At 38.0% G+C, this 23476-nt stretch overlaps 2 protein-coding genes across 4 annotated transcripts; both read right to left on the bottom strand.

The window, feature by feature from the left end:
* Positions 1–411: 411 nt before the first annotated feature.
* Positions 412–6914, bottom strand: LOC119476214 (CLOCK-interacting pacemaker-like). Its single transcript, XM_037749548.1, has 4 exons — positions 6497–6914; positions 3474–3667; positions 3127–3302; positions 412–2482 (listed from the first exon to the last, which is right to left on the bottom strand). The coding sequence occupies exons 2-4, from the start codon at positions 3658–3660 to the stop codon at positions 1262–1264; spliced, it is 1584 nt and encodes a 527-aa protein (XP_037605476.1). The 5' UTR covers positions 3661–3667; positions 6497–6914; the 3' UTR covers positions 412–1261.
* A 3331-nt stretch (positions 6915–10245) lies between these two features.
* Positions 10246–23180, bottom strand: LOC119476217 (RAC-beta serine/threonine-protein kinase-like). 3 transcript variants are annotated; one of them, XM_037749552.1, is made up of 14 exons: positions 23030–23180; positions 20249–20400; positions 19452–19580; positions 19179–19290; positions 18063–18213; positions 17282–17413; positions 16446–16511; positions 15368–15436; positions 15121–15243; positions 14199–14327; positions 13420–13634; positions 13245–13332; positions 12723–12825; positions 10246–12633 (listed from the first exon to the last, which is right to left on the bottom strand). In XM_037749552.1, exons 2-14 carry the CDS (start codon positions 20292–20294, stop codon positions 12554–12556), a joined length of 1443 nt encoding a protein of 480 aa, XP_037605480.1. In that variant the 5' UTR covers positions 20295–20400; positions 23030–23180; the 3' UTR covers positions 10246–12553. The 3 variants fall into 3 exon arrangements, with proteins under 3 accessions (XP_037605480.1, XP_037605481.1, XP_037605482.1); XM_037749553.1 differs by having other exon boundaries at positions 20249–20397; positions 23030–23179; XM_037749554.1 differs by having other exon boundaries at positions 23041–23179.
* Between the last annotated feature and the right edge of the window lie 296 nt (positions 23181–23476).

Genomic DNA, 23476 nt, shown 5'->3' with positions numbered 1-23476 from the left:
CATACAATCTACATTCATACAAGATAAAAGGATGATTGTGACTGTTCTTCACTGCATTAGTTTACTGTTTCTGTTGTTTTTTATTCAATATATCAAACATCATCTGTTACATCCCTCGCGAACTCCGATCAAACGGTCAAACTAGGCAGCGCTGATCAAATATGAATCAATATTCTGTTACGTTAATGTCTATTTCTCTCCTCAGATGTTTTCAGAAACATCTTGTAGTGAACTGTTTAGCTATAAAATGAGAAAGTTTGTGACCCAACAGCCATGTTGAGATCTGTTGTGGAAATACCAAGCACCGCCCACCAGCCGGAGCACAGCCAATAGGAACGCTCTCTCTCTCTGAAATGACCTGTGATTGGTCAAAGTCTCCTGTCACGGGCTAGATTTTCTAAAGCCTGAAAACAGAGCCACGACGAGGAGCAGAAGTCTAGTTCTCTCGGAACACTTGAATTACAATATGCTGAAAGGTTATTATGGAATTTTTGCCCAATGATGCCAAAAACATTCTGCCTACTGCAGCTTTAAAATAAGGAGAAATGCTTGCAAACACATGTTCCATCCCACACTTGTGCTTACATGAGGTATCTGTAATCTGAGGCGTGACATGTGTTTTTACTCCGTATGTAAGGACAGCATTCTGTGTTTAAAGGGACCAATTTAAAATCTCTCTTTACATTAAGAGTATTGCACAATTAAACTTTGTGAAAGCTGCGCCAAAGCAATTGTAAAATGCTGTAATATCCACTGAACGTCTGTCAGCACCTGTGTGTAATGATATTTTCTTCTGTCAAACTCTGAGAAGCAAAAGGCTGTTATCAGAATATAAATGCTGGGACTCGACAGACCAGAGTGGTGATGGCAACGGTGCACTCGTGTTTTCTATTTCTCCGTAAACATGTTTCAGTTTTCTGACTGCTTCTTGTCACATGTTGGACATCCATCGCTGACTGTGATTGTGACCACCTGATTGACAGGCCTGTCCACAGAAGGCAAAAATACAAATGACAAATGGGCACCTGGAATAAGCAAATCCCTGACTACAAAGTAGGAAAATATATCTATCATGTTCAACTTTAAACCACACATTACATTTTGGATAAGAAAACCACCATTCCACCCTTTCACCTAGTCATATTCAGTTATACACTAAGACATTTTGCACAATTCAAACAAAACCCATGCTCTCCTGTATTGCTAGGTCCACACGTTACCCTGCCAGTCATTACAGATCCACGTCCTCTTCCCCAGGAAACTAGAGGAGATAATCATTGTGTGTTGAACTCTCTAGAAACATAGCGAGATCACTGTAGTCCTTGTCCATGACTGCTTTGGGGAGAGACCTGGGAAAAGAAACAGAGGGGGAGGAGGACATGAGGTCCAGAGGACCGTCAGCCAGTCTGTCTGGCGAGGGGGCAAACAGTGGAGAGGGTGGTGATGTTCCATCATCCATGCTGCTGTGTGTCTTAGTGGTTCTTATGTTCTGTTGGTGGCTGCTGCTTTGTTGATTTAAGTATAAGTTGGGGTAGCAGCCTGACTCGGTCATGGCCAGGAGGAGGTTGTCAAGGCCGTCCGAACCTTTGTTGCACCCGTTCTGGCTGACCTGGGCCACCTGGCACAGGAGATGGGTGTGCTGACGGAGCTGGTCGATTTCTCTCTCCGTGTCGGCGTTCTGCTTCAGCAGCTCCTTGGTGCGTAGCGTGATGGCCAGCAGGCCCGACTGGTTCAGGATCTCGGCCGTGTTGAGGAAACGTCGATGGCGCATGGACGAGCTGTCCGGAGCCGGGCGGTACGGGCTGTGAGCCGTGGAGGAAAAGCAATATGAAGAGGGAGGAGAGGAGGACTGGGGGGAGTCGGAGGAAGACGGTGGTGAGGGTGTCTGGGAGCTGGAGACGGAGGGGGAGTCAAAGCTGTCAGAGCCAAAGCTTTGTTGGCTGTTGTTGGAACTGTGTTGGGTGGTGGAGGAAGCGTGGCTGGGCAGTGGGAAGGGAGATGAACTGGGGAAGGAGCCTTTATACTGGGAGTGGGAATGGACTCTATCCTCTTTACGCTGCAGCTGCTGGGGCTTCAGGAGGTGGCTGCTGGGAGGTGCAGCCTCTCTCTTATCTTCCTCTATGCACACTCTCTTACTCTGGCTCTGGCCTTCACTGCCACTCTCCTTAACCCCTTCCACCCGTGTGGCACCCTTGCCCTCATTGCTCTCCTTCCTGGGCTGGGGGGCGATGCGAGGGTAAGAATTCAGGATGGGCAGATATGAGTTCTTTCTGCTGTGGTTCTGGTTGCCGCGGCTGCCTCCTTTCCTAACTTGATCTTGTGGTGCAGCTATACTGGCTGAAGGAGTCGAGGTAGAGGAGGACGGGGCAGGCATCGTTGGCTGTTGGATCAATAAGAGCTGGTTGGGTTGTTTGGCATTGGTAAGGCTGTGCCAACCTCCACCCCACGCTAGGGGGGCATGCAGAAGCTGCTCTGGTCCAGACTGTACCACCAGGAGGTTGGGAGGGGGGTTTTATGTGAGCAGCGATCAGAGGCCAGAATAAAGGAAAAAGCAAAAGAGGAGAGGGAGGAGGTTAAAGTCAAAAAGAGATAATCAGTAGGACAAACAAAACAGCAGGACTTAACAAAAGCAAAAAAGGCCTTCTATCATTGTAAAGATTGCTGAGGTTTTGATTATAGCTGCGGTTGGAGCTTGTCTTTGGGGATTTTTCACAACTTGTTGAGAGGTTCAACACAGAGCAAAGAAGTCCTGTCTGACAAATGACACTACACTTTATATTTCAGGACTATTGTATTGGACTGCATTATATTGTACAGGTGTTAGTGCCCTCCCCCAGCTATATGTGTTTATTTAGCAGTCATTCTCCAGTTTTTGTAAAGTCATTTGAACTGTTATTATACTGTAGTTATACATATGTTGTGATGCCAATCAGTTAGTCAATTAAAGAATAATTACTGTTGATCTTTCAACAACTAATAAAAGGACACTATGAAGCTATACTTCAATAATCAAGTGGTGACTGAATGTACAGAGCTACCCATTCATTGTATTTCAATCTCTCTTTATGATGCAAAAAAGCAGAATGCCTGAAAAAGCAAGTTGTTATATAGAACTGAATATCTCACCGGCTTGACCACCAGGTTATTGATGACGTAAATAGGGGTGCGCTCCTCATAAGGAGGCATGTTGTGGCCTGCGGTGTTCACACGGTTGTTGGAGCTTTTGCTGCTTTCCCTGTGAGGTTCGCTCACACTGCTGCGCTGGTCGTCTACATCGTTGTGCACAGAGTCTGAGCCGGCCTCTGGGGGGGAGAGGGAGAACGAAGAGTAAGAGAGGATAGAGAGGACACAACACACAGGTAATTTTTGCACTCTTTTCCAGTGGAAAGGAATTGTTAACATCATGGCTAGTGTGAGGTCAGTGAGGATCTCTTCATACATCCATGGTATCATCCAAATGGGCCAACGCTCACCTGAGTACCCAGAGTCCTTCTCTGAGTCACAGCGCAGCCTGCGGTTGCTCATGACACCCATTCCAGATTGCCCCCTGTGGGTGCCACCCTGGGACGCCCGCCGAGTGTCGCTGTTACTCTTATTCTTGGCGGTCTTTGAGGTGCTGCGGGCGACCCGCTCCCCAAAATGCCCCTGTTCCTTTGGCATTCTGGATCTTTAAAAATGAAAGCAGACAAAGAAATGTTACTGTGAGATAAACAGCGTTGGATATTAAAGACAGAGATTGTACTGCTGGGTTCACCAGGTTGTGGCTGAGCATTTTTGAACAAGAATCATTATCATAACACAATATTAATACAACAGAATTATTAACCTGGAATCAACTGATAAGATGGGGACCAAATGTATGTATGTTGAGTGGGCCTGCATCTTTAAGTCCACTCACAGCTAGCATCCAATTACATCAGCATTTAACCCAAATTTGACAGTTAGATAATCAAATCCCAGTGGTTGGGATTATATAATAATGGCAGAGAGTAGAGACAGGACACAGGGGCAAAGAGATGTGACTGACATGCAACAGACACTAACAAACACAAGGCTTTCATCCAGGAGACCGCTGTTTGTTTGTACGTTATGCTTCACTTCCACTTTAGCTGTTCATTCCTGTTCTGTTTTCACTGTAAAAACGTAGTAATGTTAAGCCCAACCATGTTGTTTTCTCCTTAACTTAACTAAGTGGTTTCGTTGCCTAATCCTAAACATGAAGCACGTGTTTAGTGCGACTGAAATGTGATGCCGAGAGGTCGTTTAGCACGTGTTTAGTGCGAGGGAAAAAGTGACGCCGAGGGGTTCTGACAAAGAGCCGGACGTGTTAGGACGAGTTGGGATGAGAACATGTTAGCAACAAGACAGGTGAGTTTTGTTGTCGTATTTTGCGCTTGAGAAAGTCATCTCAAATCTAGTGGTGTGAATCTTTCGGTGTCTCACGATTCAGTTTGATTTTGATTGTTGGGGTCACAACTCCATTCAAAACGATTCCTGATTCAAAATCGATTTTAGTCCGCTGTGTGCCAATAATAACTTGCACAAATAAACACTTTTTAGTAAAAAGTTTTGTTTTTTCAGCTGCGCTCATAGCAACGGTCTGTTATACATAGCAACGGTTTGTTATAGAGAAATTACAGACCGCAGAATGCCGTGATTGACCAATCAGAATCGAATTTGAATACGAAACACTGTCTTTGACATAAGATGACATAAGATAAGATAAGATAAGATAAGATACGATATTCCTTTATTAGTCCTGCAGTGGGGAAATGTGCAGTGTACCCCAGCAAAGGGGATAGTGCAAAAAACAAGATGCATCAGCTAACACAGTAAAAAAAGAGCTAAACAAAGTGTAACAAAATATGAACCATTTAAATAGAAGGAAGTATAAAAAAAGGAGCAGTATATACAGTATTGACAATAAACAGACTTTTAACAAAATTGCACAAGTGGAAAATGATATTGCACAGTGAGAATTACACCTGAGTAGTGCTGGTAGACAGTTAGTGTACAGTAACATCACAATGTGCTCTATGGTGGAGCTGATATGAACAGACTAGTGTTGTCTCTGTGTAAACAAGACAGCATGCACATGCGGAAGGAATTTGATAAAATGGTGCCTGGCAGACTGTACAAACCCTTTAACCCCCCTCCAACACTGTTATGTAATACACTGCTGCTGCTCTGTGCTGTAAATACACTATAACTCCCCATTCACTGCCTGTATCACACACTCAACATTCAAGATTCAAGAGTTTTATTTGCCATTTGCACCTAATATAAGTGAGCAGAAAAAGGTAGAAAAGGCACAAGGTAATTACAGTACATTCAACTCAACACAATAAATAAATAAATTATTAAAACATAAAATGCCCTCAGTGTAGTCAATAAATAAACTAAACTACCCTCTGCATAGGAACGATACCCACAGAATACAAATATACAGTATATTTATATGCTCCATGACCATCTTAAAAGAACTTGTAGCTTTAATAAAAATATATATATATTTTTTAAATAATTAATATATTTCAGAGAATTACACAGTGGAAGATATAACACATTTAAATAAACTGTTATTGCATGGTTGTTGTTTTTGCTACAGGACACTAAATGCAACACATACTGATGGAGGAAGTATTTAGATCCTTATAACAATACAACATTGGAAGTACACTTCATTACAAGTATTTTACTTGAGTAAAAGTATGTATTATCAGCATAAAAGTACCCATGTGTACATATATACAGGAGTGGCTGTCATTATTTTATTTATATTAACTTGTAAGCTGCATGTTAATGTTGTAGATGGTAAAGTTGGAGCTATTTTTTTAACTATTTTATACATGTAAATCAACTTTTCTTGTTACATATTGTACTCAACACAATAAATAAATAAATAATTAAAATATAAAACACCCTCAGTGTAGGAACGATACCCCAGAATACAAATATATATATATATATATATATATATATATATATGCTCCATGACCATGTTAAAAGAACTTGTAACTCTCACATAAATATTTTAAAAAATAAATAATTAATATATTTCAGACAATTACACATGTTAAGCCTGTAATAACAGCAGCCTGACCAGGACACATTATATAAGTGCATGCAGCACATGTTAAGCCTGATAGATAGATAGATAGATAGATAGTAACTTTATTGATCCAGAGGGAAATTCAAGTTTCTAGCATCACAGTTTCATAGTGTAAAACATGTTAGTAAAAAGGCAGTGAAAAAGTTAGTATTGCAAAGTACAAAAAAAAAAATATACCAGATATAAAAATACAAGGAGATGAAGAAAACTGTTAAAAGTGAATATAGTGCAGGGTAACAGCTGTGATACACGACTATTAAAAAAGTGCAGAAGAGACTGTTAAAAATGAGTATAGTGCAGTATAATGACACATTATTTAAGTGCATGCATTAGAGGACAGAAGTTAGGACACTTTAAAAACTGCAGGTGAGCAGGTTGACTCACCTGTCCTTGTTTGATACCCGGATGTTAGAGAGGAGCTCACTGTTGCAGCAGCAGGAACACAGAAGAACATCTCCTGTTGGGATGATCAGACCTACATTCCTCCAGTCCTGACTTCAGGATGAAGCGAAAAGCGAGAGAAATAGTTAATTTGCTCCATGTTGCAGCTGTTGTCTCCTGTAGTGTCTCACTGAGTGTCCTCTCTGGTCCTGTCCTCTCTGGTCCTGCACTCTGTCTGTCTCATCATGCACTGAAACCCTCCATGCTGCTCATTTGCATAAACCACGCCCCCCATTCTTTGACCTGGTGATGACGTAACTGTACTGGTTTGGCCAATCCCGTGCAGAGCCACGTGTTGAGGCGGTGACGTCGGACAGTCCACGTGAGGAGTGCGTTCAGCTCTAGTGTGGTACGTTCATGCTGCTGTTGTAAATATCAAATAAAAAATATTCAAGATTCAAGATTCAAGCCCTTTATTGTCATTGTGTAGTATAACCAAATTAGATTGTGACAATCCCATAGGTGCTAAAAAAGATAATACAATAAAAAAAGAGAGATAGTGCAATATAAATATAAAAAATATAAAAAAGATAAAACAATAAAAAAAGGGATAGTGCAATATAAATCTAATAAAATATATAAAAGATAATACAATAAAAAAAGAGATAGTGCAATATAAATATAAAAAAATATAAAAGATAATACAATAAAAAAAGAGATAGTGCAATATAAATATAAAAAAATATAAAACATAATACAATAAAAAAGAGAGATAGTGCAATATAAATATAAAAAAATATAAAAAAGATAATACAATAAAAAAGAGAGATAGTGCAATATAAATATAAAACATATAAAAGATAAAACAATAAAAAAAGGGATAGTGCAATATAAATCTAATAAAATATATAAAAGATAATACAATAAAAAAAGAGATAGTGCAATATAAATATAAAAAAATATAAAAGATAATACAATAAAAAAAGAGATAGTGCAATATAAATATAAAAAAATATAAAACATAATACAATAAAAAAGAGAGATAGTGCAATATAAATATAAAAAAATATAAAAAAGATAATACAATAAAAAAGAGAGATAGTGCAATATAAATATAAAACATATAAAAGATAAAACAATAAAAAAAGGGATAGTGCAATATAAATCTAATAAAATATATAAAAGATAATACAATAAAAAAAGAGATAGTGCAATATAAATATAAAAAAATATAAAAGATAATACAATAAAAAAAGAGATAGTGCAATATAAATATAAAAAAATATAAAACATAATACAATAAAAAAGAGAGATAGTGCAATATAAATATAAAAAAATATAAAAAAGATAATACAATAAAAAAGAGAGATAGTGCAATATAAATATAAAACATATAAAAGATAAAACAATAAAAAAAGGATAGTGCAATATAAATCTAATAAAATATATAAAAGATAATACAATAAAAAAGAGAGATAGTGCAATATAAATATAAAACATATAAAAGATAAAACAATAAAAAAGAGAGATAGTGCAATATAAATATAAAAAAATATAAAAGATAATACAATAAAAAAAGAGATAGTGCAATATAAATATAAAAAAATATAAAAGATAATACAATAAAAAAAGAGATAGTGCAATATAAATATAAAACATATAAAAGATAAAACAATAAAAAAGAGAGATAGTGCAATATAAATATAAAAAAATATAAAAGATAATACAATAAAAAAAGAGATAGTGCAATATAAATATAAAAAAATATAAAAGATAATACAATAAAAAAGAGAGATAGTGCAATATAAATATAAAAAAATATAAAAAAGATAATACAATAAAAAAGAGAGATAGTGCAATATAAATATAAAACATATAAAAGATAAAACAATAAAAAAAGGATAGTGCAATATAAATCTAATAAAATATATAAAAGATAATACAATAAAAAAGAGAGATAGTGCAATATAAATATATACAGTAGATTTACAGTATTTACATTGCAAAAGTGACACAAAAGTGACCAACGTGTTATTGCACGTTGATGGTGGTTTTGATATTCAAATGCAAAATGGTTTCAAAACACGTCAGCACAGACATCTAATGACTTTATTTACATGGTTATTTCTACAGCAAATACAGTCATCTACACCACAACTGTGACAAATAGCCTACAAAATATGTTTTAAAGTTATTCTTAAAACACAGGTGACATATGTTTTATTTCCCATACAACGAGAACGCCTCACACATTAATGTGTGTTTGTGTGTGTGTCTGAGGAACAGCTGATCAGTGATCAGTCAGCCTCCAATACAACAACAACATGTACTATGAGACTCTCTCATTGTTCCCTGGTAGTCAGCTTCCTCCCACAGGACATGGACATGGAGCTGGAGACATGTGAGGCTGGCCTGTGGAGGCGTGGTATCTCCCCAGGGCAGCACATGTTCCCTGCTGGGGGAGTGTTGAGAGGCACCGTGAGGCTCCACCTGGTTCAGACAGACAGATGAGATAAAGAGAAACACACTGGGTTACCTTCATCATTCTCCTTTAAAACATCATCTTTTTATCCATCACCCTATTAAATACCATCCTTTGAGCCATCATTCTTTTACTTCTATCTATCTACCTATTTATATTTATTTAACTTTATTTTATCTTATTCTTTTTAATCTTGCCTTAATTTGATTTGCACCCTGACTGACAGCCAGCCACCCCCACCACCCCTATCAAGCGCACTCACAGTCACATGATGTTGAATGTTTAAAGGTCCCATATCGTGCTCATTTTCAGGTTCATACTTGTATTTTGTGTTTCTACTAGAACATGTTTACATGCTTTAATGTTAAAAAAAAACTTTATTTTCCTCGTACTGTCTGCCTGAATATACCTGTATTTACCCTCTGTCTGAAACGCTCCGTTTTAGTTAACGGAATTGCAATAGAATTGCGTTGCTAGGCAACAGTTTAGGTCCATGTTTACTTCCTGTCAGCTGATGTTATTCACACACACTGCTACAGGAAATAAACTGGGACACATTTAGAATGTTTAAGTTTAAAACCTTGTAAGGGTCTAAATATTGTATATTTGTGACATCACAAATGGACAGAAATCCTAACGGCTTGTTTCAAACGTACAATTTCTGAATACGGGCTGTGTGTATTTCTCCGTATATTACACGTTTTGATAGTTTAACAGTATTTATATAGCACTTAAACCTACTTTATAATATAAAACACATGAAAATCTCACTTTTTACAATATGGGACCTTTAATTGATGTTGAAATGAACCAAACTCATTAAAAGTGAATGAAGTTGTGAGTACTGCATCGCTGCATTCAAAGTTTTTGAGCATATTTGGCAGAGGTGCATCAAATCAATGGAGAAAACTGGACTTTTAAAAACCAATGAATGTGTGCATGAACAGTCTGTGTTCAGAATTCGGGGCTGCTGTTGTATATAGTCAGCCAGCTGTGGTTAACAGTAGGGGAAAGCACCAACCAGCAAGGCTAAATGTGTGGCAGGCAACACCCTGTTTACCACCTCTGCTTTTAGTGATCTCAGGCCTGTTCACACCTGGCATTAACATGCATCTTGTTACACTGCACACGTGTCATAACCCAAAGAACGTGTCCCAGCCTTCATTCAAGAGCCTTGTCTCAAGGTTCCTGTATTACCGCTAAAAACTGAGCGGAGAAACAGAGCTTCAGCATCTTCCAGTGGAGGAATGAAAAGACACAAACATGAGGATGTATTAAGACAGTTAAAAATGTGTATTGGATCACTGTCTTTCAGAATTACATTCATAGACAAATAGAAATGAATTGTTTGAATAGAATATGTAACTGAACACACATACATTTCTTTCAACCATTATGAATTTCCTTAATTTGAGACTGTCTGTGTAAGAGGTACAGGATACAGGAAGGATGAGAGGAAAACAGCAAGTCGAGGAGTAAAACCAGCAGAAAAACAAAAACAAAATAACTGAAATGATTTCAAAACAGCACAAGTGATAGAAGGTTCTGTGGAAAACAGGAAGTTGAGCAGGTTTGTCTGCACCAGCTCTTTATTAATTACCAGTGACTCAACAGTGTAGCACCAATACAACGCCGGGTGCATTTTCATGTTCAGTATAACACCCAGTATTGCAAATCTTAACGGTGCTCCTCCCCTTCTTAACATTTAATATTGTGCAGCGATTAATAATAGATGGGAAGAATTGAAAACAATAAAAAAGACATCCTTGCAAGTCATCCATTGCACTCAAACACTAAATCTCACAATGGACCATGTTCATGGTTTACACAGCTCCCTGGATGATTTCTTAACTCTCTAGCTAAGATATGTCCAATCAAATCTAGCGACACAGTCAAGTTTGAAAAGCAGCAGCGGTGTGAACACACTGGAACATTGTGAGCATCATAAGATTTACAAAAAGATGACAAATAACACGATAGGGAGGACGTTAAAACTTGTGAATTGTCAGCCACAACTTCAAACTTTTGAAATCTTGAGCAGGTTATGATCTGAGGAAAGGAAAGGCTACAAAGACACGTTATAACATACAGTAGGTATGAGTGAATTGGAAATATTACAGAAGTAGCTTTGAATGCTACAAAAAATTATGACACTCTACATATTAACATGTACTCCGAAAGTGCGCTTAATTGTTTGGTGCTGTTTTTTTCTCAATAGAAGTGCTGAAACAACACCTGAGTTTCAGTACAGGTACAGCACTTTAATACCTTACTTTGAGGATTTATTTTTCTCATTTTACCAAAATAAAAGCTCTCCGATGTGAAATGTTGTCTGCATGCAGTCGTGTAAAAACTTTGTCGAAATTAAATAGTCTAAATCTGGCCAGTGGGAGAAGGAGAAGTCAACAGGTTGATGAATCTGACCAGACATTTGACGCCTAGCTTTTGGTATCTCACAGATTTTTGGTGCAACAGACACATTTCCATGAGATGTTTAAAAAATAATAAGCACTGACACCAATCCAGGAAGCTTTCATTATGAACATGGTCCAACTGAGAAAAAATGAGGTCTTCTTTAAATCACTATGTGCTTATTAAGTCTCCGAAATCACATGGAAGGTGTGTATTTTGCTGATTGAGAAAGATAAAAAAAAAATGTGTTAGAATTAAAAAACCTTGTTTTAAAAAATAATATACACCTTGTGCATTAAGGTATTCCCAATTTCCCATTAATTGACGTGTCACACTTGACGTGTCACACTCGACAGATCAAATTCTGAGATGAGAGAATAAACAAGTAATTTGTTTTCATTGCATACAGTTTACAAAGGACAGCCTCTCTCTCTCTCTCTTCAACACCTCATCTTCCCCTCAAAGCTTTTCTCCATGGAGACACTTTGATCATCATGTGTTGTCAATGAATCTGTTGTTCCTGATGCATATCAAGGCGAGCGTTGTATTGACACACACAAAACCTCATGCTCTCACAGACTCACTCGGACTAAACTGATGACATTCAGTTTGGATTTGATGCCCCGCCTTTTCTCAAAAAAAGAAAAGAAAAAATTCCACACACACACACTGAACAGAAAACCACCCAACTAACTGCCCCGCTTCTTCCTCCCTCATATACAAACCTGTCTATCACCAGTGGTAACAGCTAGTTCTGAAGAAGAGCACTTGGAAATATCATGAAGGAACTGTATGGCTTCCATAAAGACCATAAAAAAGACAGTGTTAAAAATCATCGGTGGTTTACAGTCTGAAAAAAGCAGCAGTAGTTGTTTATAGGCCATCCAAAGGTGCTACAGACATTGTGTTGTTGAGATTTGCTGATGACTATGTGAGGTACTGAAGTCCAGTTTGATACAGTACAGCCAGTGTGGCCAGGCTTTGTCCGTAGTGTGGACGAAGGGGGTTTCTATATAACAATAAAGCAGCCAGCCGAGGCACTTAGATCCTGACGGACTAAAACCTCATTGAAGACGGAGGTTCTGGTCATTTTATAGCTGTAAGGATGTGGCCAAGGTGTTCATGCCTCATGTGTTTTTGTGTGTGTGTGTGTGGCAGAGATGCTATCACTCTCTTATGCTAGCAGAATAGGAGAACTGGGGGAAATGTGCTTGCTGGCCGGAGTCCTCGCAGTCCAGATTGTGATCTGTAAGAACAAGACAGCAGAAATCAGTCGTCATATGATCACGGCCAGCGGTGGATTAGAGTGTCGCCGTCCAGTCAGACCATACTTACACTTGTCTGGAGGAGTAAGCGTGATGGTCTGCGCTGTGAACTCGTCATCAAAGTACCGGGTGTCTGTCTCTGAAGTCACTTGCGGTCTGAAGAGTGGGGTGAGCTGATGCAGGAAGGGGAGACGATCAGTAACACGCCATTCCATTAGGAACAGACTGGATTTATAAAATCACTACCGGTAGACAAGGTTCTGTGACGTGAGTGGCGTTGTTCACATACTGCCTGTGCATATCTGAAGTAGGGCTGCATGATCGTGGCCAAAACGATAATCACTATTATTTTATATTGAGATCACGATTATTATAAATGTTTTTTACATCCCCGATCGGCTTGAAAGTCCATCCTGGACGCACCGATCTCAAATTGTAAATATTAAACATGTTCAATATTTGCATGCATGAGCCAATGCTTAACGTGAAGCTCTCTCCCATTTTCAACATCTATTAAGATTTGAAAACTCTTTTGGTGTGGGCCAGCCTTAAGCAGTCAGCCAGGTCATCCTTTAGCCTCAGAATGTCTTACCTTCCTCTGTACCACATCCTGCCAATTGATGGTGATGAAAAATTTGTGACTCATTACTTCTTTGGCATCATCGGAACCTCCACCCAACCTGTCAGTCCAAACAAGATCATGTAAGAATTAAGTAGGTTTTTCCAGAAATGAATACACACACAGGATCAGTCCAGTAGTTACAAACCTCTGTTTGGGGTCCTTCTTGAGCAGACCAGCCAGCAGGGACTTGGCCTCGGGCGACAGGTTCCTGGGGAAGCGGATCTCCTCCATGAGGATGAGCTCAAACAAACGCTCGTGGTCCTGGTTGTAGAAAGGCAGTCGGCCGCACATCATCTCATACATGACTACACCCAGACCCCACCAGTCAACCGCCCGGCCGTAGTCGTTATCTTCTAGGACCTGAAAGACACATGTGCCTAATTACAATTCACAACAATGACAGTAAGAAGTGATTTTATAATATAATGATTTGTAATGATGAATTTGTGAATGTTCGGGTCTATAATTGGATTTAGTATTCATCGCATTTGGAACTGCATTAGTTGTATTAGTGTTTGTGACTACCTAAATCTGGTACAATACATCTCTTCTCCTTGTGTGAGATTAATGTTTTTGGTACATGGTCTAATTATCTACCACTTTTTCTCCAGGGTTTCATATTAGAGTAGAAAATCAGCCTGAGCTGGCCCCAAATTCTCAGTGTTGACACATATTTGGTCCGATTTTTATGTAGATCAGCGCTCTGCTTTTTAAATAGACTGTATACTGGAATCTACGAGAAAACCCGACTGAGATTGCAGTTCAACAAAGCATCTTATCCAGGAGGTGGCAGTGTTCGCTAACAGATGTCAATTCAGCAGCACCAAAACCCGTACACGATATAATATAATATATATACAATATCTTATTAACCGCCAAACCCCCCCCTTAACATGTGCCACCCAGTCAGTTTCAGTACCGTACCTCAGGTGCCAGATATTCAGGAGTACCACAGAAGGTTTTCATGGTAGCATCCGGGGTAATGCCTTCCTTACAAAGGCCAAAATCAGTGATTTTGATGTGGCCGTCTTTATCCAGCATCAGATTCTCCAGCTGAAAGAGAGTAAAATGACACACATCAGATTGGACTCTTATGATCACAATGACAGATTCTGGGCTTAGAATTCATTAAGCTTTTTATCAAACTGTGACCCTATAGTCAACAATTCCTTGACCAAGTGTTGAGATTTGCTGTTGTCGCTTAATTAAAGTTAACTAAAGCTGCGGTCAAAAAGTAATGTCGTTTCCTAACCACTTTTCCTTTACCTCGAAACTCTCCGTCTACTTCTCACTGCTCACTCACGAGTCATCATAGATTACTTTGTTCCCTTTACAAAGTTCCATGTGAATGGAAACAACTTCAGCTTGGTAACGTTAAGACATGGTAATTTCAACAGTTATTACAGGTCACATGTTGAGAGTTATTGTTCAACTACATATGATGCAACGAAGGAGTATTATGTAGGCTGCTCATTGTTATAAAAGGGAAAGGACCAAAATCTAGCTATACAATGTACAACGGACGTCCCTTTCAGATTTAAAATTCAATGGAGCATTTCCCTTCAGCAGCACATGCTGATTCCAGTAGAAGTCAAATGTTTCCGTCATATTGAGTTGTAATATCATGATACGTATCGTATTGCCAGATTCTTGCCACTACACAGCCCTAACAGCAACTGCTTCTAAATGCTTGAATTCTATCCTAACTAAAGACCTCTTCTTTATTGAGCTGATTAAAATGTCCTAATAACATCTAAAATGAGAATCCATCACATCATCTTCTCTGAAGTCCTGATATAAACCCTGTATGGACATTGTGTATTTCAGAACTGATGGGAGTATTCACCTTCAGATCACGGTAAACAACGTCACGTGAATGGAGGTACTCGAGCGCCGACACGATCTCAGCGCCGTAGAAGCGTGCCCGGTCTTCTGTGAACACCCGTTCCCGTGACAGGTGGAAGAAGAGCTGAAAGAGAAGCAAGAGCAGATGGAGTCAAACAGGCCTCTTTAGAGAAGATTTGTTTGAGTGTGCACGGCAAGCAAACATCAAGTGACATTTAGTGTATCTCCGTGCAACTGTGAGGTCTCACCTCGCCTCCGTTGGCGTATTCCATTACAAAACAGAGTCGGTCGTGGGTTTGGAAGGCATACTTCAGTGTCTGCGGGAAGAAAATGATCACAAATTACAGGTGGTGAATTCCTGCATGCATTACACTATCCCTGCACTCACTAGCAAACTGAGGAGTAAATTCCAGATGTAAAAACTACATTATGTTACTTTAAAGCTTTAGTAAGTAGAAATGTTTTGACATCATTGGGCAAAAATTCCATAATAACCTTTCAGCATATTGTAATTCAAGTGTTCTGAGAGACTTCTGCACCTCCTCATGGTTCTGTTTTCAGGCAAAATATGCAGCGTAGACGCTGTTGGACCGGTACTGTACAGAAGCAGCACGGCTCGGCTGTGGACAGCTCATCTAGAAATTCGCCGTGTGTCGCCTAATTTTTCCGCGTGATGCGTGCAGACAGTGAAAATTATCTGTTGAGGGCCCCATTAGCAGCTTTGCAGTAGCAGCTTCGCAGTAGCAGCTTCGCAGTAGCAGCTTCGCAGTAGCAGCTTCGCAGCAGCAGCGCTGCTCTACCAGGCTGTTAACTGATAACAATGGCCACCGAAATGAAAAGAAAACGGTTCCATGACGAATCGGAACGGTGGTAATGTGTGTGCATCACGGTAATGACGGTATTGCAAAATCCATGTCGTGGCCGAACGTGGCACCGGTTGACGGTGATGAAACTGGTATACCGCCCACCCCTATTTTGCAGGTATTTGGCCACTGTAGTATTGGACAAACTAACATTTTGACCTGATGATGGTGCTCGATGAAATGTCACCAAAGTATCACCTTGAGTATCATCAAAGTTATTACAGCGATTGATTCTGAGTGTGAACGTGAACGAACAAAATTTCATGGCAATCCATCCAATAGCTGTTGAGATATTTCAGTCTGGATTTAAGTGGTTGACCCACCGATACTGCCGTCCCTATAGCTACAATATGTAAGACACTGTGTGCGAACAATACACTACTTACGCAGATAAGAACTGTCAGTGGTGAGCCAAGTGGCTGGGGAAATTAAATGGGTCATATGTGACCTCAAGTGTACTTACCGTGAGGAAGGGGTGTCGTGTGTTTTGCAACACTCTGCTCTCTGTAACCGTATGGGCCACTTCATCCTGCCAAAAAACACATCATTGTCAGAAACACTGAAAACATGCAATATAAAAGGTAAAGATTTACTTAAGACATATACTGTTATAAAACAACTGTTAAAAGGACCAGTGTGTGACATTTAGGTAAAGCTATTGGCAGAAATGGAATACAATATTAATAAGCATGTTTTCTTTAGTGTATAATCATCTAAAAATAAGAATTGTGTTTTCACAATTTAGTTTTAAAGCTTCAGTTGGTTGCAATCTGCAACCTCACCGCAGATGCCGCCAGCTTTAAATGTTTTTTTACACAAAGAAATAAATAACTTGATGCGAATTCACAACAAGGCACCAACAATTAAGAATTTGTTGCAGACAGCGTTTCACAAGGTATATAAAGTTTCAAATTTCAAAAGGGAGACTGGGGACTTTCTCCCCAGACAACTTAAGAGGACATTGCGGATACTGTTTACTGTCTTTGACGTGTTTAACATCAATAACATTTATATAATCAGAGTATGTTTGTCTTCAACTTGGATTTCAGAATAGAGAGGATGTAGGGAAAACCCTCCCATAGAAATGTGTCCATGCAGTGATGGAAGAAAAAGGGCCAATCTTCTCACTGAGTGGTGAGTTGAGTTCCCAGTCTGTCAAAATATTGCCATACTACCGGTACTATGCTGCCCTCTAGTGTCCCCCCTTCTCACACACACAGTTTGCAGCATTCATTATATGAAGGTATGGAGGTGCAAAGTGTCTTGCAGCAACACACACACAGGGCACCTCTTACTTACCTTAGCTATGATGACCTCTTTGCGTAGTATTTTCATGGCATAATGTACTCCGGTGGCCTTCTCTTTGACCAGAATCACCTTCCCAAATGTCCCCTTCCCGAGCAGCTTCAGGTATTCAAAGTCACTCATTGTCTGTAAAACACAAGGTCGAGGTGGGAGAATTCATTAGGGACTAGGATTTTAAATCATTTTGTAAAAACGTGTATAACTAAAAAAAAAAACACAAGTCTCAGAAAATAAATCTTTAAACAGAGATGAGAGTTTTAATACAAGTCATATGTCTCATATACCTTCACGGCCTTGAGGAATACTATGCTTCCTGCTGATGTGTGTTTGTTGTTCTTTTATAACTAAGAATAAATATGTTTCTCTAATCTTTTCAGAAAAGCTTGTATGAAATTGAAATGTGCAAAAGTAAGTTGTTTGCTGTCGGGATGTTAAGAGAATTTCGACAAATATAACAAAAACATGTATTTGAACAACACTACCAACCATACCTTTAAGTATGACTGAAACTCACGAGCAGTCCAGACGTTTCTATGAGTCAAGGGAGCGCTTGTTTGACTTCATTATTATGCCCTTATCTGAATGAATTTGGAGTTTCAATATGATACCAAAATCAACGAACATAAAAATTATGGTAAAAACATAAATCGAACTTCAAGCGGCTAAATTGCTATTTCTTTTAACAACAATGTTTGAAATGACAAAGTGACAACAATGTGAAAGGAGTCTCAGGTAGCTCACTATCTTCTACGTCCCCAACAACTGATCCTCTCACCACTTTGGAGCGGAGCTTGGACAGCGACACCTCCATCTCCTCCAGGCTGCTTTCGCTGGGTGAGCCGAACATATCCATTGGTTCCTCATCCTCCTGTTCCCGCATCTTCAGACTATTTGCCACTGACTGGATTGCCCGCATCCACTCCTCTCTGAGAGGCAAAAATCACAAATATTGACATCAAACAAACACACTAAGTTTTGGAGTCCACTTTTTTGAAGTCTTGCACTTGTGTTGGGCTCGTGCTTTGTTGGACTCGGACTTGTCTTGGTCTCGGGCTCGGCTAATTAGAACTGGTCAAGTTGTTTCTGGCTGCTGATTTGGGATCAGTTGTACAGAAAGTCGCCTGATTCTAAAAGTGTTCCCCCTATATGCATTCAACAGCGGCACAGCACCGCTGCTAAAAGTATCCCCAAACTTAATTTGGGCCTGGAACTCTAATTCTATGAGTGCGAGAAATGCAAGGAGAGGAAGAGGAAGTGAGACGGCGCCTGGACGAGCGTTGTGACCAGATTATCATTGTTTATAAAAATGCAGCGCAGTGACGATACAGACAATTCATACACCAGACGTACTGTATATATACACGGATGTGGCTATGCGCATTCAGGCCACGCTGGACCCGTTCATGCTTCACTGAAAAACCTGATTATTGTACAGTAACATCGGGCTTTGTGATCAAAAAAAGGGTTTTGTATCACATTTAGACTTCTGTCCCCTGTTGTTGTGCGTTTCTGCATCACAAGGATTAATGCATATGATAATAAACAGATAAAAAACAATCCTCTTAACGTACATTTTATGCATTGATTAGTTTGATGTTAGAAGATAGGTTAATATTGTTTATAGATAGATTATTTCTGCCCATCCTATCTCCTTAAACCCTATATTAGCATTGGAAAGACACTCTTGCCTATTATTGTCTTGAACCCTACTCAATTTGCTCTGGACTCGGTCTTGACTTGAATTGGCCTCAATTAAGTTGGACTTGACTACAGCCCTGCCTTTAACACACAGGTGCCACTGAAAGCCGTCAAAGCATTTTGACCGTAGTTCGACACAAGCCTCGTACAAAAACGGCAGCTTGCTTGATAAAATATTTGACCCTGTTCTTACCTCTCCTCATTGCTGTCCACATGAAAGGTGCGTTCAATGACAGTGGTCCACTGTAGGCAGCGAATGACAAATGTGTTGGGCCGGGGTCTTTCAGTCTTCATTAACTGGCACTCTGAAAAACACAATTTAAGACTGATGTTTACAGGAAGCTGCTGACGATATTAACATGAGGGGATAGAACTGTATGGAACTCAAAACAGCCAACGAGCTTTAAAAAGCAGAAAACAATGGTTATCAAGAAATGGCCATTGTTTGACCACCTGGAGGACTGACCTGCGACTGAGAAGTTGTTGAGTGGTGGTGAAATCTGGTCGTTTAAATCGGGCTTCTCCTTGTAGCCGATGAAAGAACCGTCACTCTTCAGAATGAAATACCTGGGCCTCCATGTTTTGATATATTCACCTGGGACAGAAAAATACATGCCATTTTGAGTAGATTCAATCAGTAGGAACATCATTTCTTCTTTTTCATGACCGCCCCAGTGAAATCGGAGAATCCTCAATGAATCGAAGTAAATGGATTCCAGGTTTAACAGCAAAACTATATCAAAAATCGGTTTACAAGCTCTCACTCAACTGGTGCAGTGTAATTCAAGTCTCATTTATCTAGTCGTATGCTCACTTAGTTCCCAAACACTCCCAGCATTTTCACCAAAATTGTAATATTTAAAACACTTCTACCACTACCGTCTCATGCTTGCGCAGGCACTCTGCGAGTCTTGATGAGTAGTAACAGATTTTTGATATAATTTTGCTGTTGTTAAAGATGAACCCCATTTGCTTCAATTCATCAAGGATTTGCTTCCGTTTTCAGATTTTCCGTTCACCGTGGAGGCGTGCGAGAAAAACTAAGTTGTCTTCAAGAATTCAAGGTAACAAGCGATATGCAAATGGTAATTTTGTGGATGAAGTATTCCTTTGAGATGAATCATTTAGCTCAATCTGACTGACATCTAGAGTTAATAATTATAGATGTTGATCAAATTGAGGCAAAGAGTTTCCATTTATAACACTTTCTTTCACTGTGAGTTATCAGCATGATAATACCTTACTAATCCGCAGGCTCCTTACCTCTTTTGTGAAGCCAGCCCTCTCTGACTACATTAACTTCATTCATGGTGAGAGATGTGTTTCAGAGAGGGTCAGGAAGGTCGGGGAGGGGAACAGTGGATTTCTCTCTTGGCCCTTTCAAATCTCAGTTACAGTTATCAAAACAGCACCTGCTGAATGAAACAGACAGTACAAAGAAAATAGAACCATCTTCAAATACTTTCAAACCATCTCACAGAATAATTGAGTAGTTTACAGTCAACAGTAGTTACAGAGGGTAAATTCGGCCGATACCCAAAGCCCAGGTATTGCTATCGGTATTGGGAGGTGCATCCCTATTAAAACATCTGAACAATCTTTAGTTAGATAGGGTGAATGTTATCTAATGGTGACAACTAGTGTTAACAGAAGTCTATAACGTAGTTAGTCTGTTTATTGTCAATACTGTATATATATTGTTCCTATTTTTAATATTTCCTTCTATTTAAATTGTTCATATTTTATATGTCTGCACTATCCCCTTTACTGCTGTACACTGCAAATGTCCCCACTGTGGGACTAATAAAGGAATATCTTATCTTATCTTATTTCTTGCTCCTCACCACATTACTCATTAACTATTCCTAAACATAACAAATGTAATGTTGGTCAGGCTTATCTGCATAATTTAGCTGCATATGTGGAAAAAATCACTGACTTCTGGATAGTTATGGATCACAAAAGATAGATCTAAAACACATTGTAATGAATTTAACATCATAATCCTGCCGTTTTGAAGTTTACGAGAAAAAAGTTGTAATAATATGAGAATAAAGGTGTAATATTATGAGAATAAAGTCATATTATTACGAGAATAAATTCATAGGATTACGAGAAAAAGTCGTAATATGATAATAAAGTCATAATATTATGAGAATAAAGTCATATTATTACTAGAATAAAGTCATATTATTACGAGAATAAAGTCATAATATTATGAGAATAAAGGTGTTATATTATGAGAATAAAGTCATTTTATTACGATTATAAAGTCATAATATTATGAGAATAAAGTCATATTATTACGAGAATAAAGTAATTATTATGAAAATAAAGTCATATTATTACGAGAATAAATTCATAGGTTTACGAGAAAAAGTCGTAATAATATGAGAAAAAAGTCATAATATTATGAGAATAAAGTCATAATATTATGAGAATAAAGTCATATTATTAAAAGAATAAAGTCATATTATTACGAGAATAAAGTCATTCTCCCTCAACCCTATTCTCATAATATTATTACTTTATTCTCGTAATATTACGAATTTTTTCTTGTAATATTACGACTTATATTCTCATAATATTATGACTTTATTCTCATAATAATATGACTTTATTCTCGTAATATTATGACTTTATTCTCGTAATATTACGATTTATATTCTCATAATATTATGACTTTATTCTCATAATAATATGACTTTATTCTCGTTATATTACGACTTATATTCTCATAATATTATGACTTTATTCTCATAATAACATGACTTTATTCTCGTTATATTACGACTTATATTCTCATATTATGACTTTATTCTCATAATAATATGACTTTATTCTCGTTATATTACGACTTATATTCTAGTAATATTACGATTTATTTCAACTTTATTCTCATAATATTATGACTTTATTCTCGTTATATTACGACTTATATTCTCATAATATTATGACTTTATTCTCGTAATATTATGACTTTATTCTCGTAATATTATGACTTTATTCTCATAATAATATGACTTTATTCTCATAATATTATGACTTTATTCTCGTAATATTATGACTTTATTCTCATAATAATATGACTTTATTCTCGTAATATTATGACTTTATTCTCGTAATATTATGACTTTATTCTCATAATAATATGACTTTATTCTCGTAATATTATGACTTTATTCTCGTAATATTATGACTTTATTCTCGTAATATTATGACTTTATTCTCATAATAATATGACTTTATTCTCATAATATTATGACTTTATTCTCGTAATATTATGACTTTATTCTCATAATAATATGACTTTATTCTCGTAATATTATGACTTTATTCTCGTAATATTATGACTTTATTCTCATAATAATATGACTTTATTCTCGTAATATTATGACTTTATTCTCGTAATATTATGACTTTATTCTCGTAATATTATGACTTTATTCTCATAATAATATGACTTTATTCTCGTTATATTACAACTTTTCTCTTGTAATATTATGACTTTTATTCTCATAATATTCTGACTTTATTCTATAAATCTCAGATGTTTTTTTCCCTCAATGTGTCCCTAATACTCCGTAGTACATTGTCTCTTTGGCCCTCCCTGCATTAGACTGATATACTATACACTCAGACTATAAACTGTGTTACCTTCATCACAATGCTCACATGTCTTGCGGCTCCAGACAGGTTTTTTTTGTCTAAAACGGCTCTTTAGATAATAAAGGTTGCTGACCCCTGAGTTAACAGATAACTAAGACGTATTAGCGTTAGTAAATGTAGTTAAATGTTGGGTTTAACCCGCTAAATCACGGTGTTAGAGTAAAGTACAGCTATGTAACGTCAATCTGTTGTTGTTGTTGTTTCTGTTAGCTATGCTAGGCTAACGTTAGCTCGCTGTTAGCATCTAAACGCTGACAGCTGTTAGCTCCCTGCTAACAGAGAAACATTCACTTTAAACGGCAGATTAAGCTGGTTAATCTAGTTAATAACATAACAAAACATCTGATAATTATATAACAACAAGATTTAATGCACATTTCACTGACTTTATCCCACGTTGCTCTCGTTTTCAGGTCAGTTGTGACAGGTTAGATCCAGAGCAGGCCATCCACACGGGAACAAACGAGATGTGGCTAGAAGGGAACGCTCAAACCGCGAGGAAGTCTCGCGAGATGTGAAAGGTTAAGGCAGGGGCCAGCAACCTTTACAATCATAAGAGCCATTTTAGGCAAAAACAAAAAGTAATAATAATCTGTCTTGAGCTTCAAAACATTTGAGCATTGTGATGAAGGTAACACAGATTATAGTCTGAGTATATAGTACATAAGTCTAATGCAGTGAGGGCCAAAGAGACAATGTACTACGGAGTATTAGGGCCACATTGAGGGAAAAAACATCTGAGATTTACACAATAAAGTCAGAATATTACGAGAAAAAATGTCGTAATATTACGAGGAAAAAGTGATAATATTACGAGAATAA

This window comes from Sebastes umbrosus, chromosome 17, assembly GCF_015220745.1.
Source record: "Sebastes umbrosus isolate fSebUmb1 chromosome 17, fSebUmb1.pri, whole genome shotgun sequence".
Classification (NCBI taxonomy): domain Eukaryota; kingdom Metazoa; phylum Chordata; class Actinopteri; order Perciformes; family Sebastidae; genus Sebastes; species Sebastes umbrosus.
Note: the sequence above shows the minus strand (reverse complement) of the source record. Positions and strands in the feature narration are given on the sequence as shown.

Coding starts and splice junctions, on each gene's coding strand:
- LOC119476214 (XM_037749548.1), bottom strand. CDS start 3,660: ATGCCAAAGGAACAGGGGCATTTTGGGGAGCGGGTCGCCCGCAGCACC. Junction 3,303..3,473: donor GAAGGACTCTGGGTACTCAG/GTGAGCGTTGGC, acceptor TCTCCCCCCCAG/AGGCCGGCTCAGACTCTGTG. Junction 2,483..3,126: donor ATAACCTGGTGGTCAAGCCG/GTGAGATATTCA, acceptor CTGGTGGTACAG/TCTGGACCAGAGCAGCTTCT.
- LOC119476217 (XM_037749552.1), bottom strand. CDS start 20,294: ATGAATGAAGTTAATGTAGTCAGAGAGGGCTGGCTTCACAAAAGAG. Junction 15,437..16,445: donor CACGACACCCCTTCCTCACG/GTAAGTACACTT, acceptor TTCTTCCCGCAG/ACACTGAAGTATGCCTTCCA. Junction 13,635..14,198: donor CTGAATATCTGGCACCTGAG/GTACGGTACTGA, acceptor TGTGTCTTTCAG/GTCCTAGAAGATAACGACTA.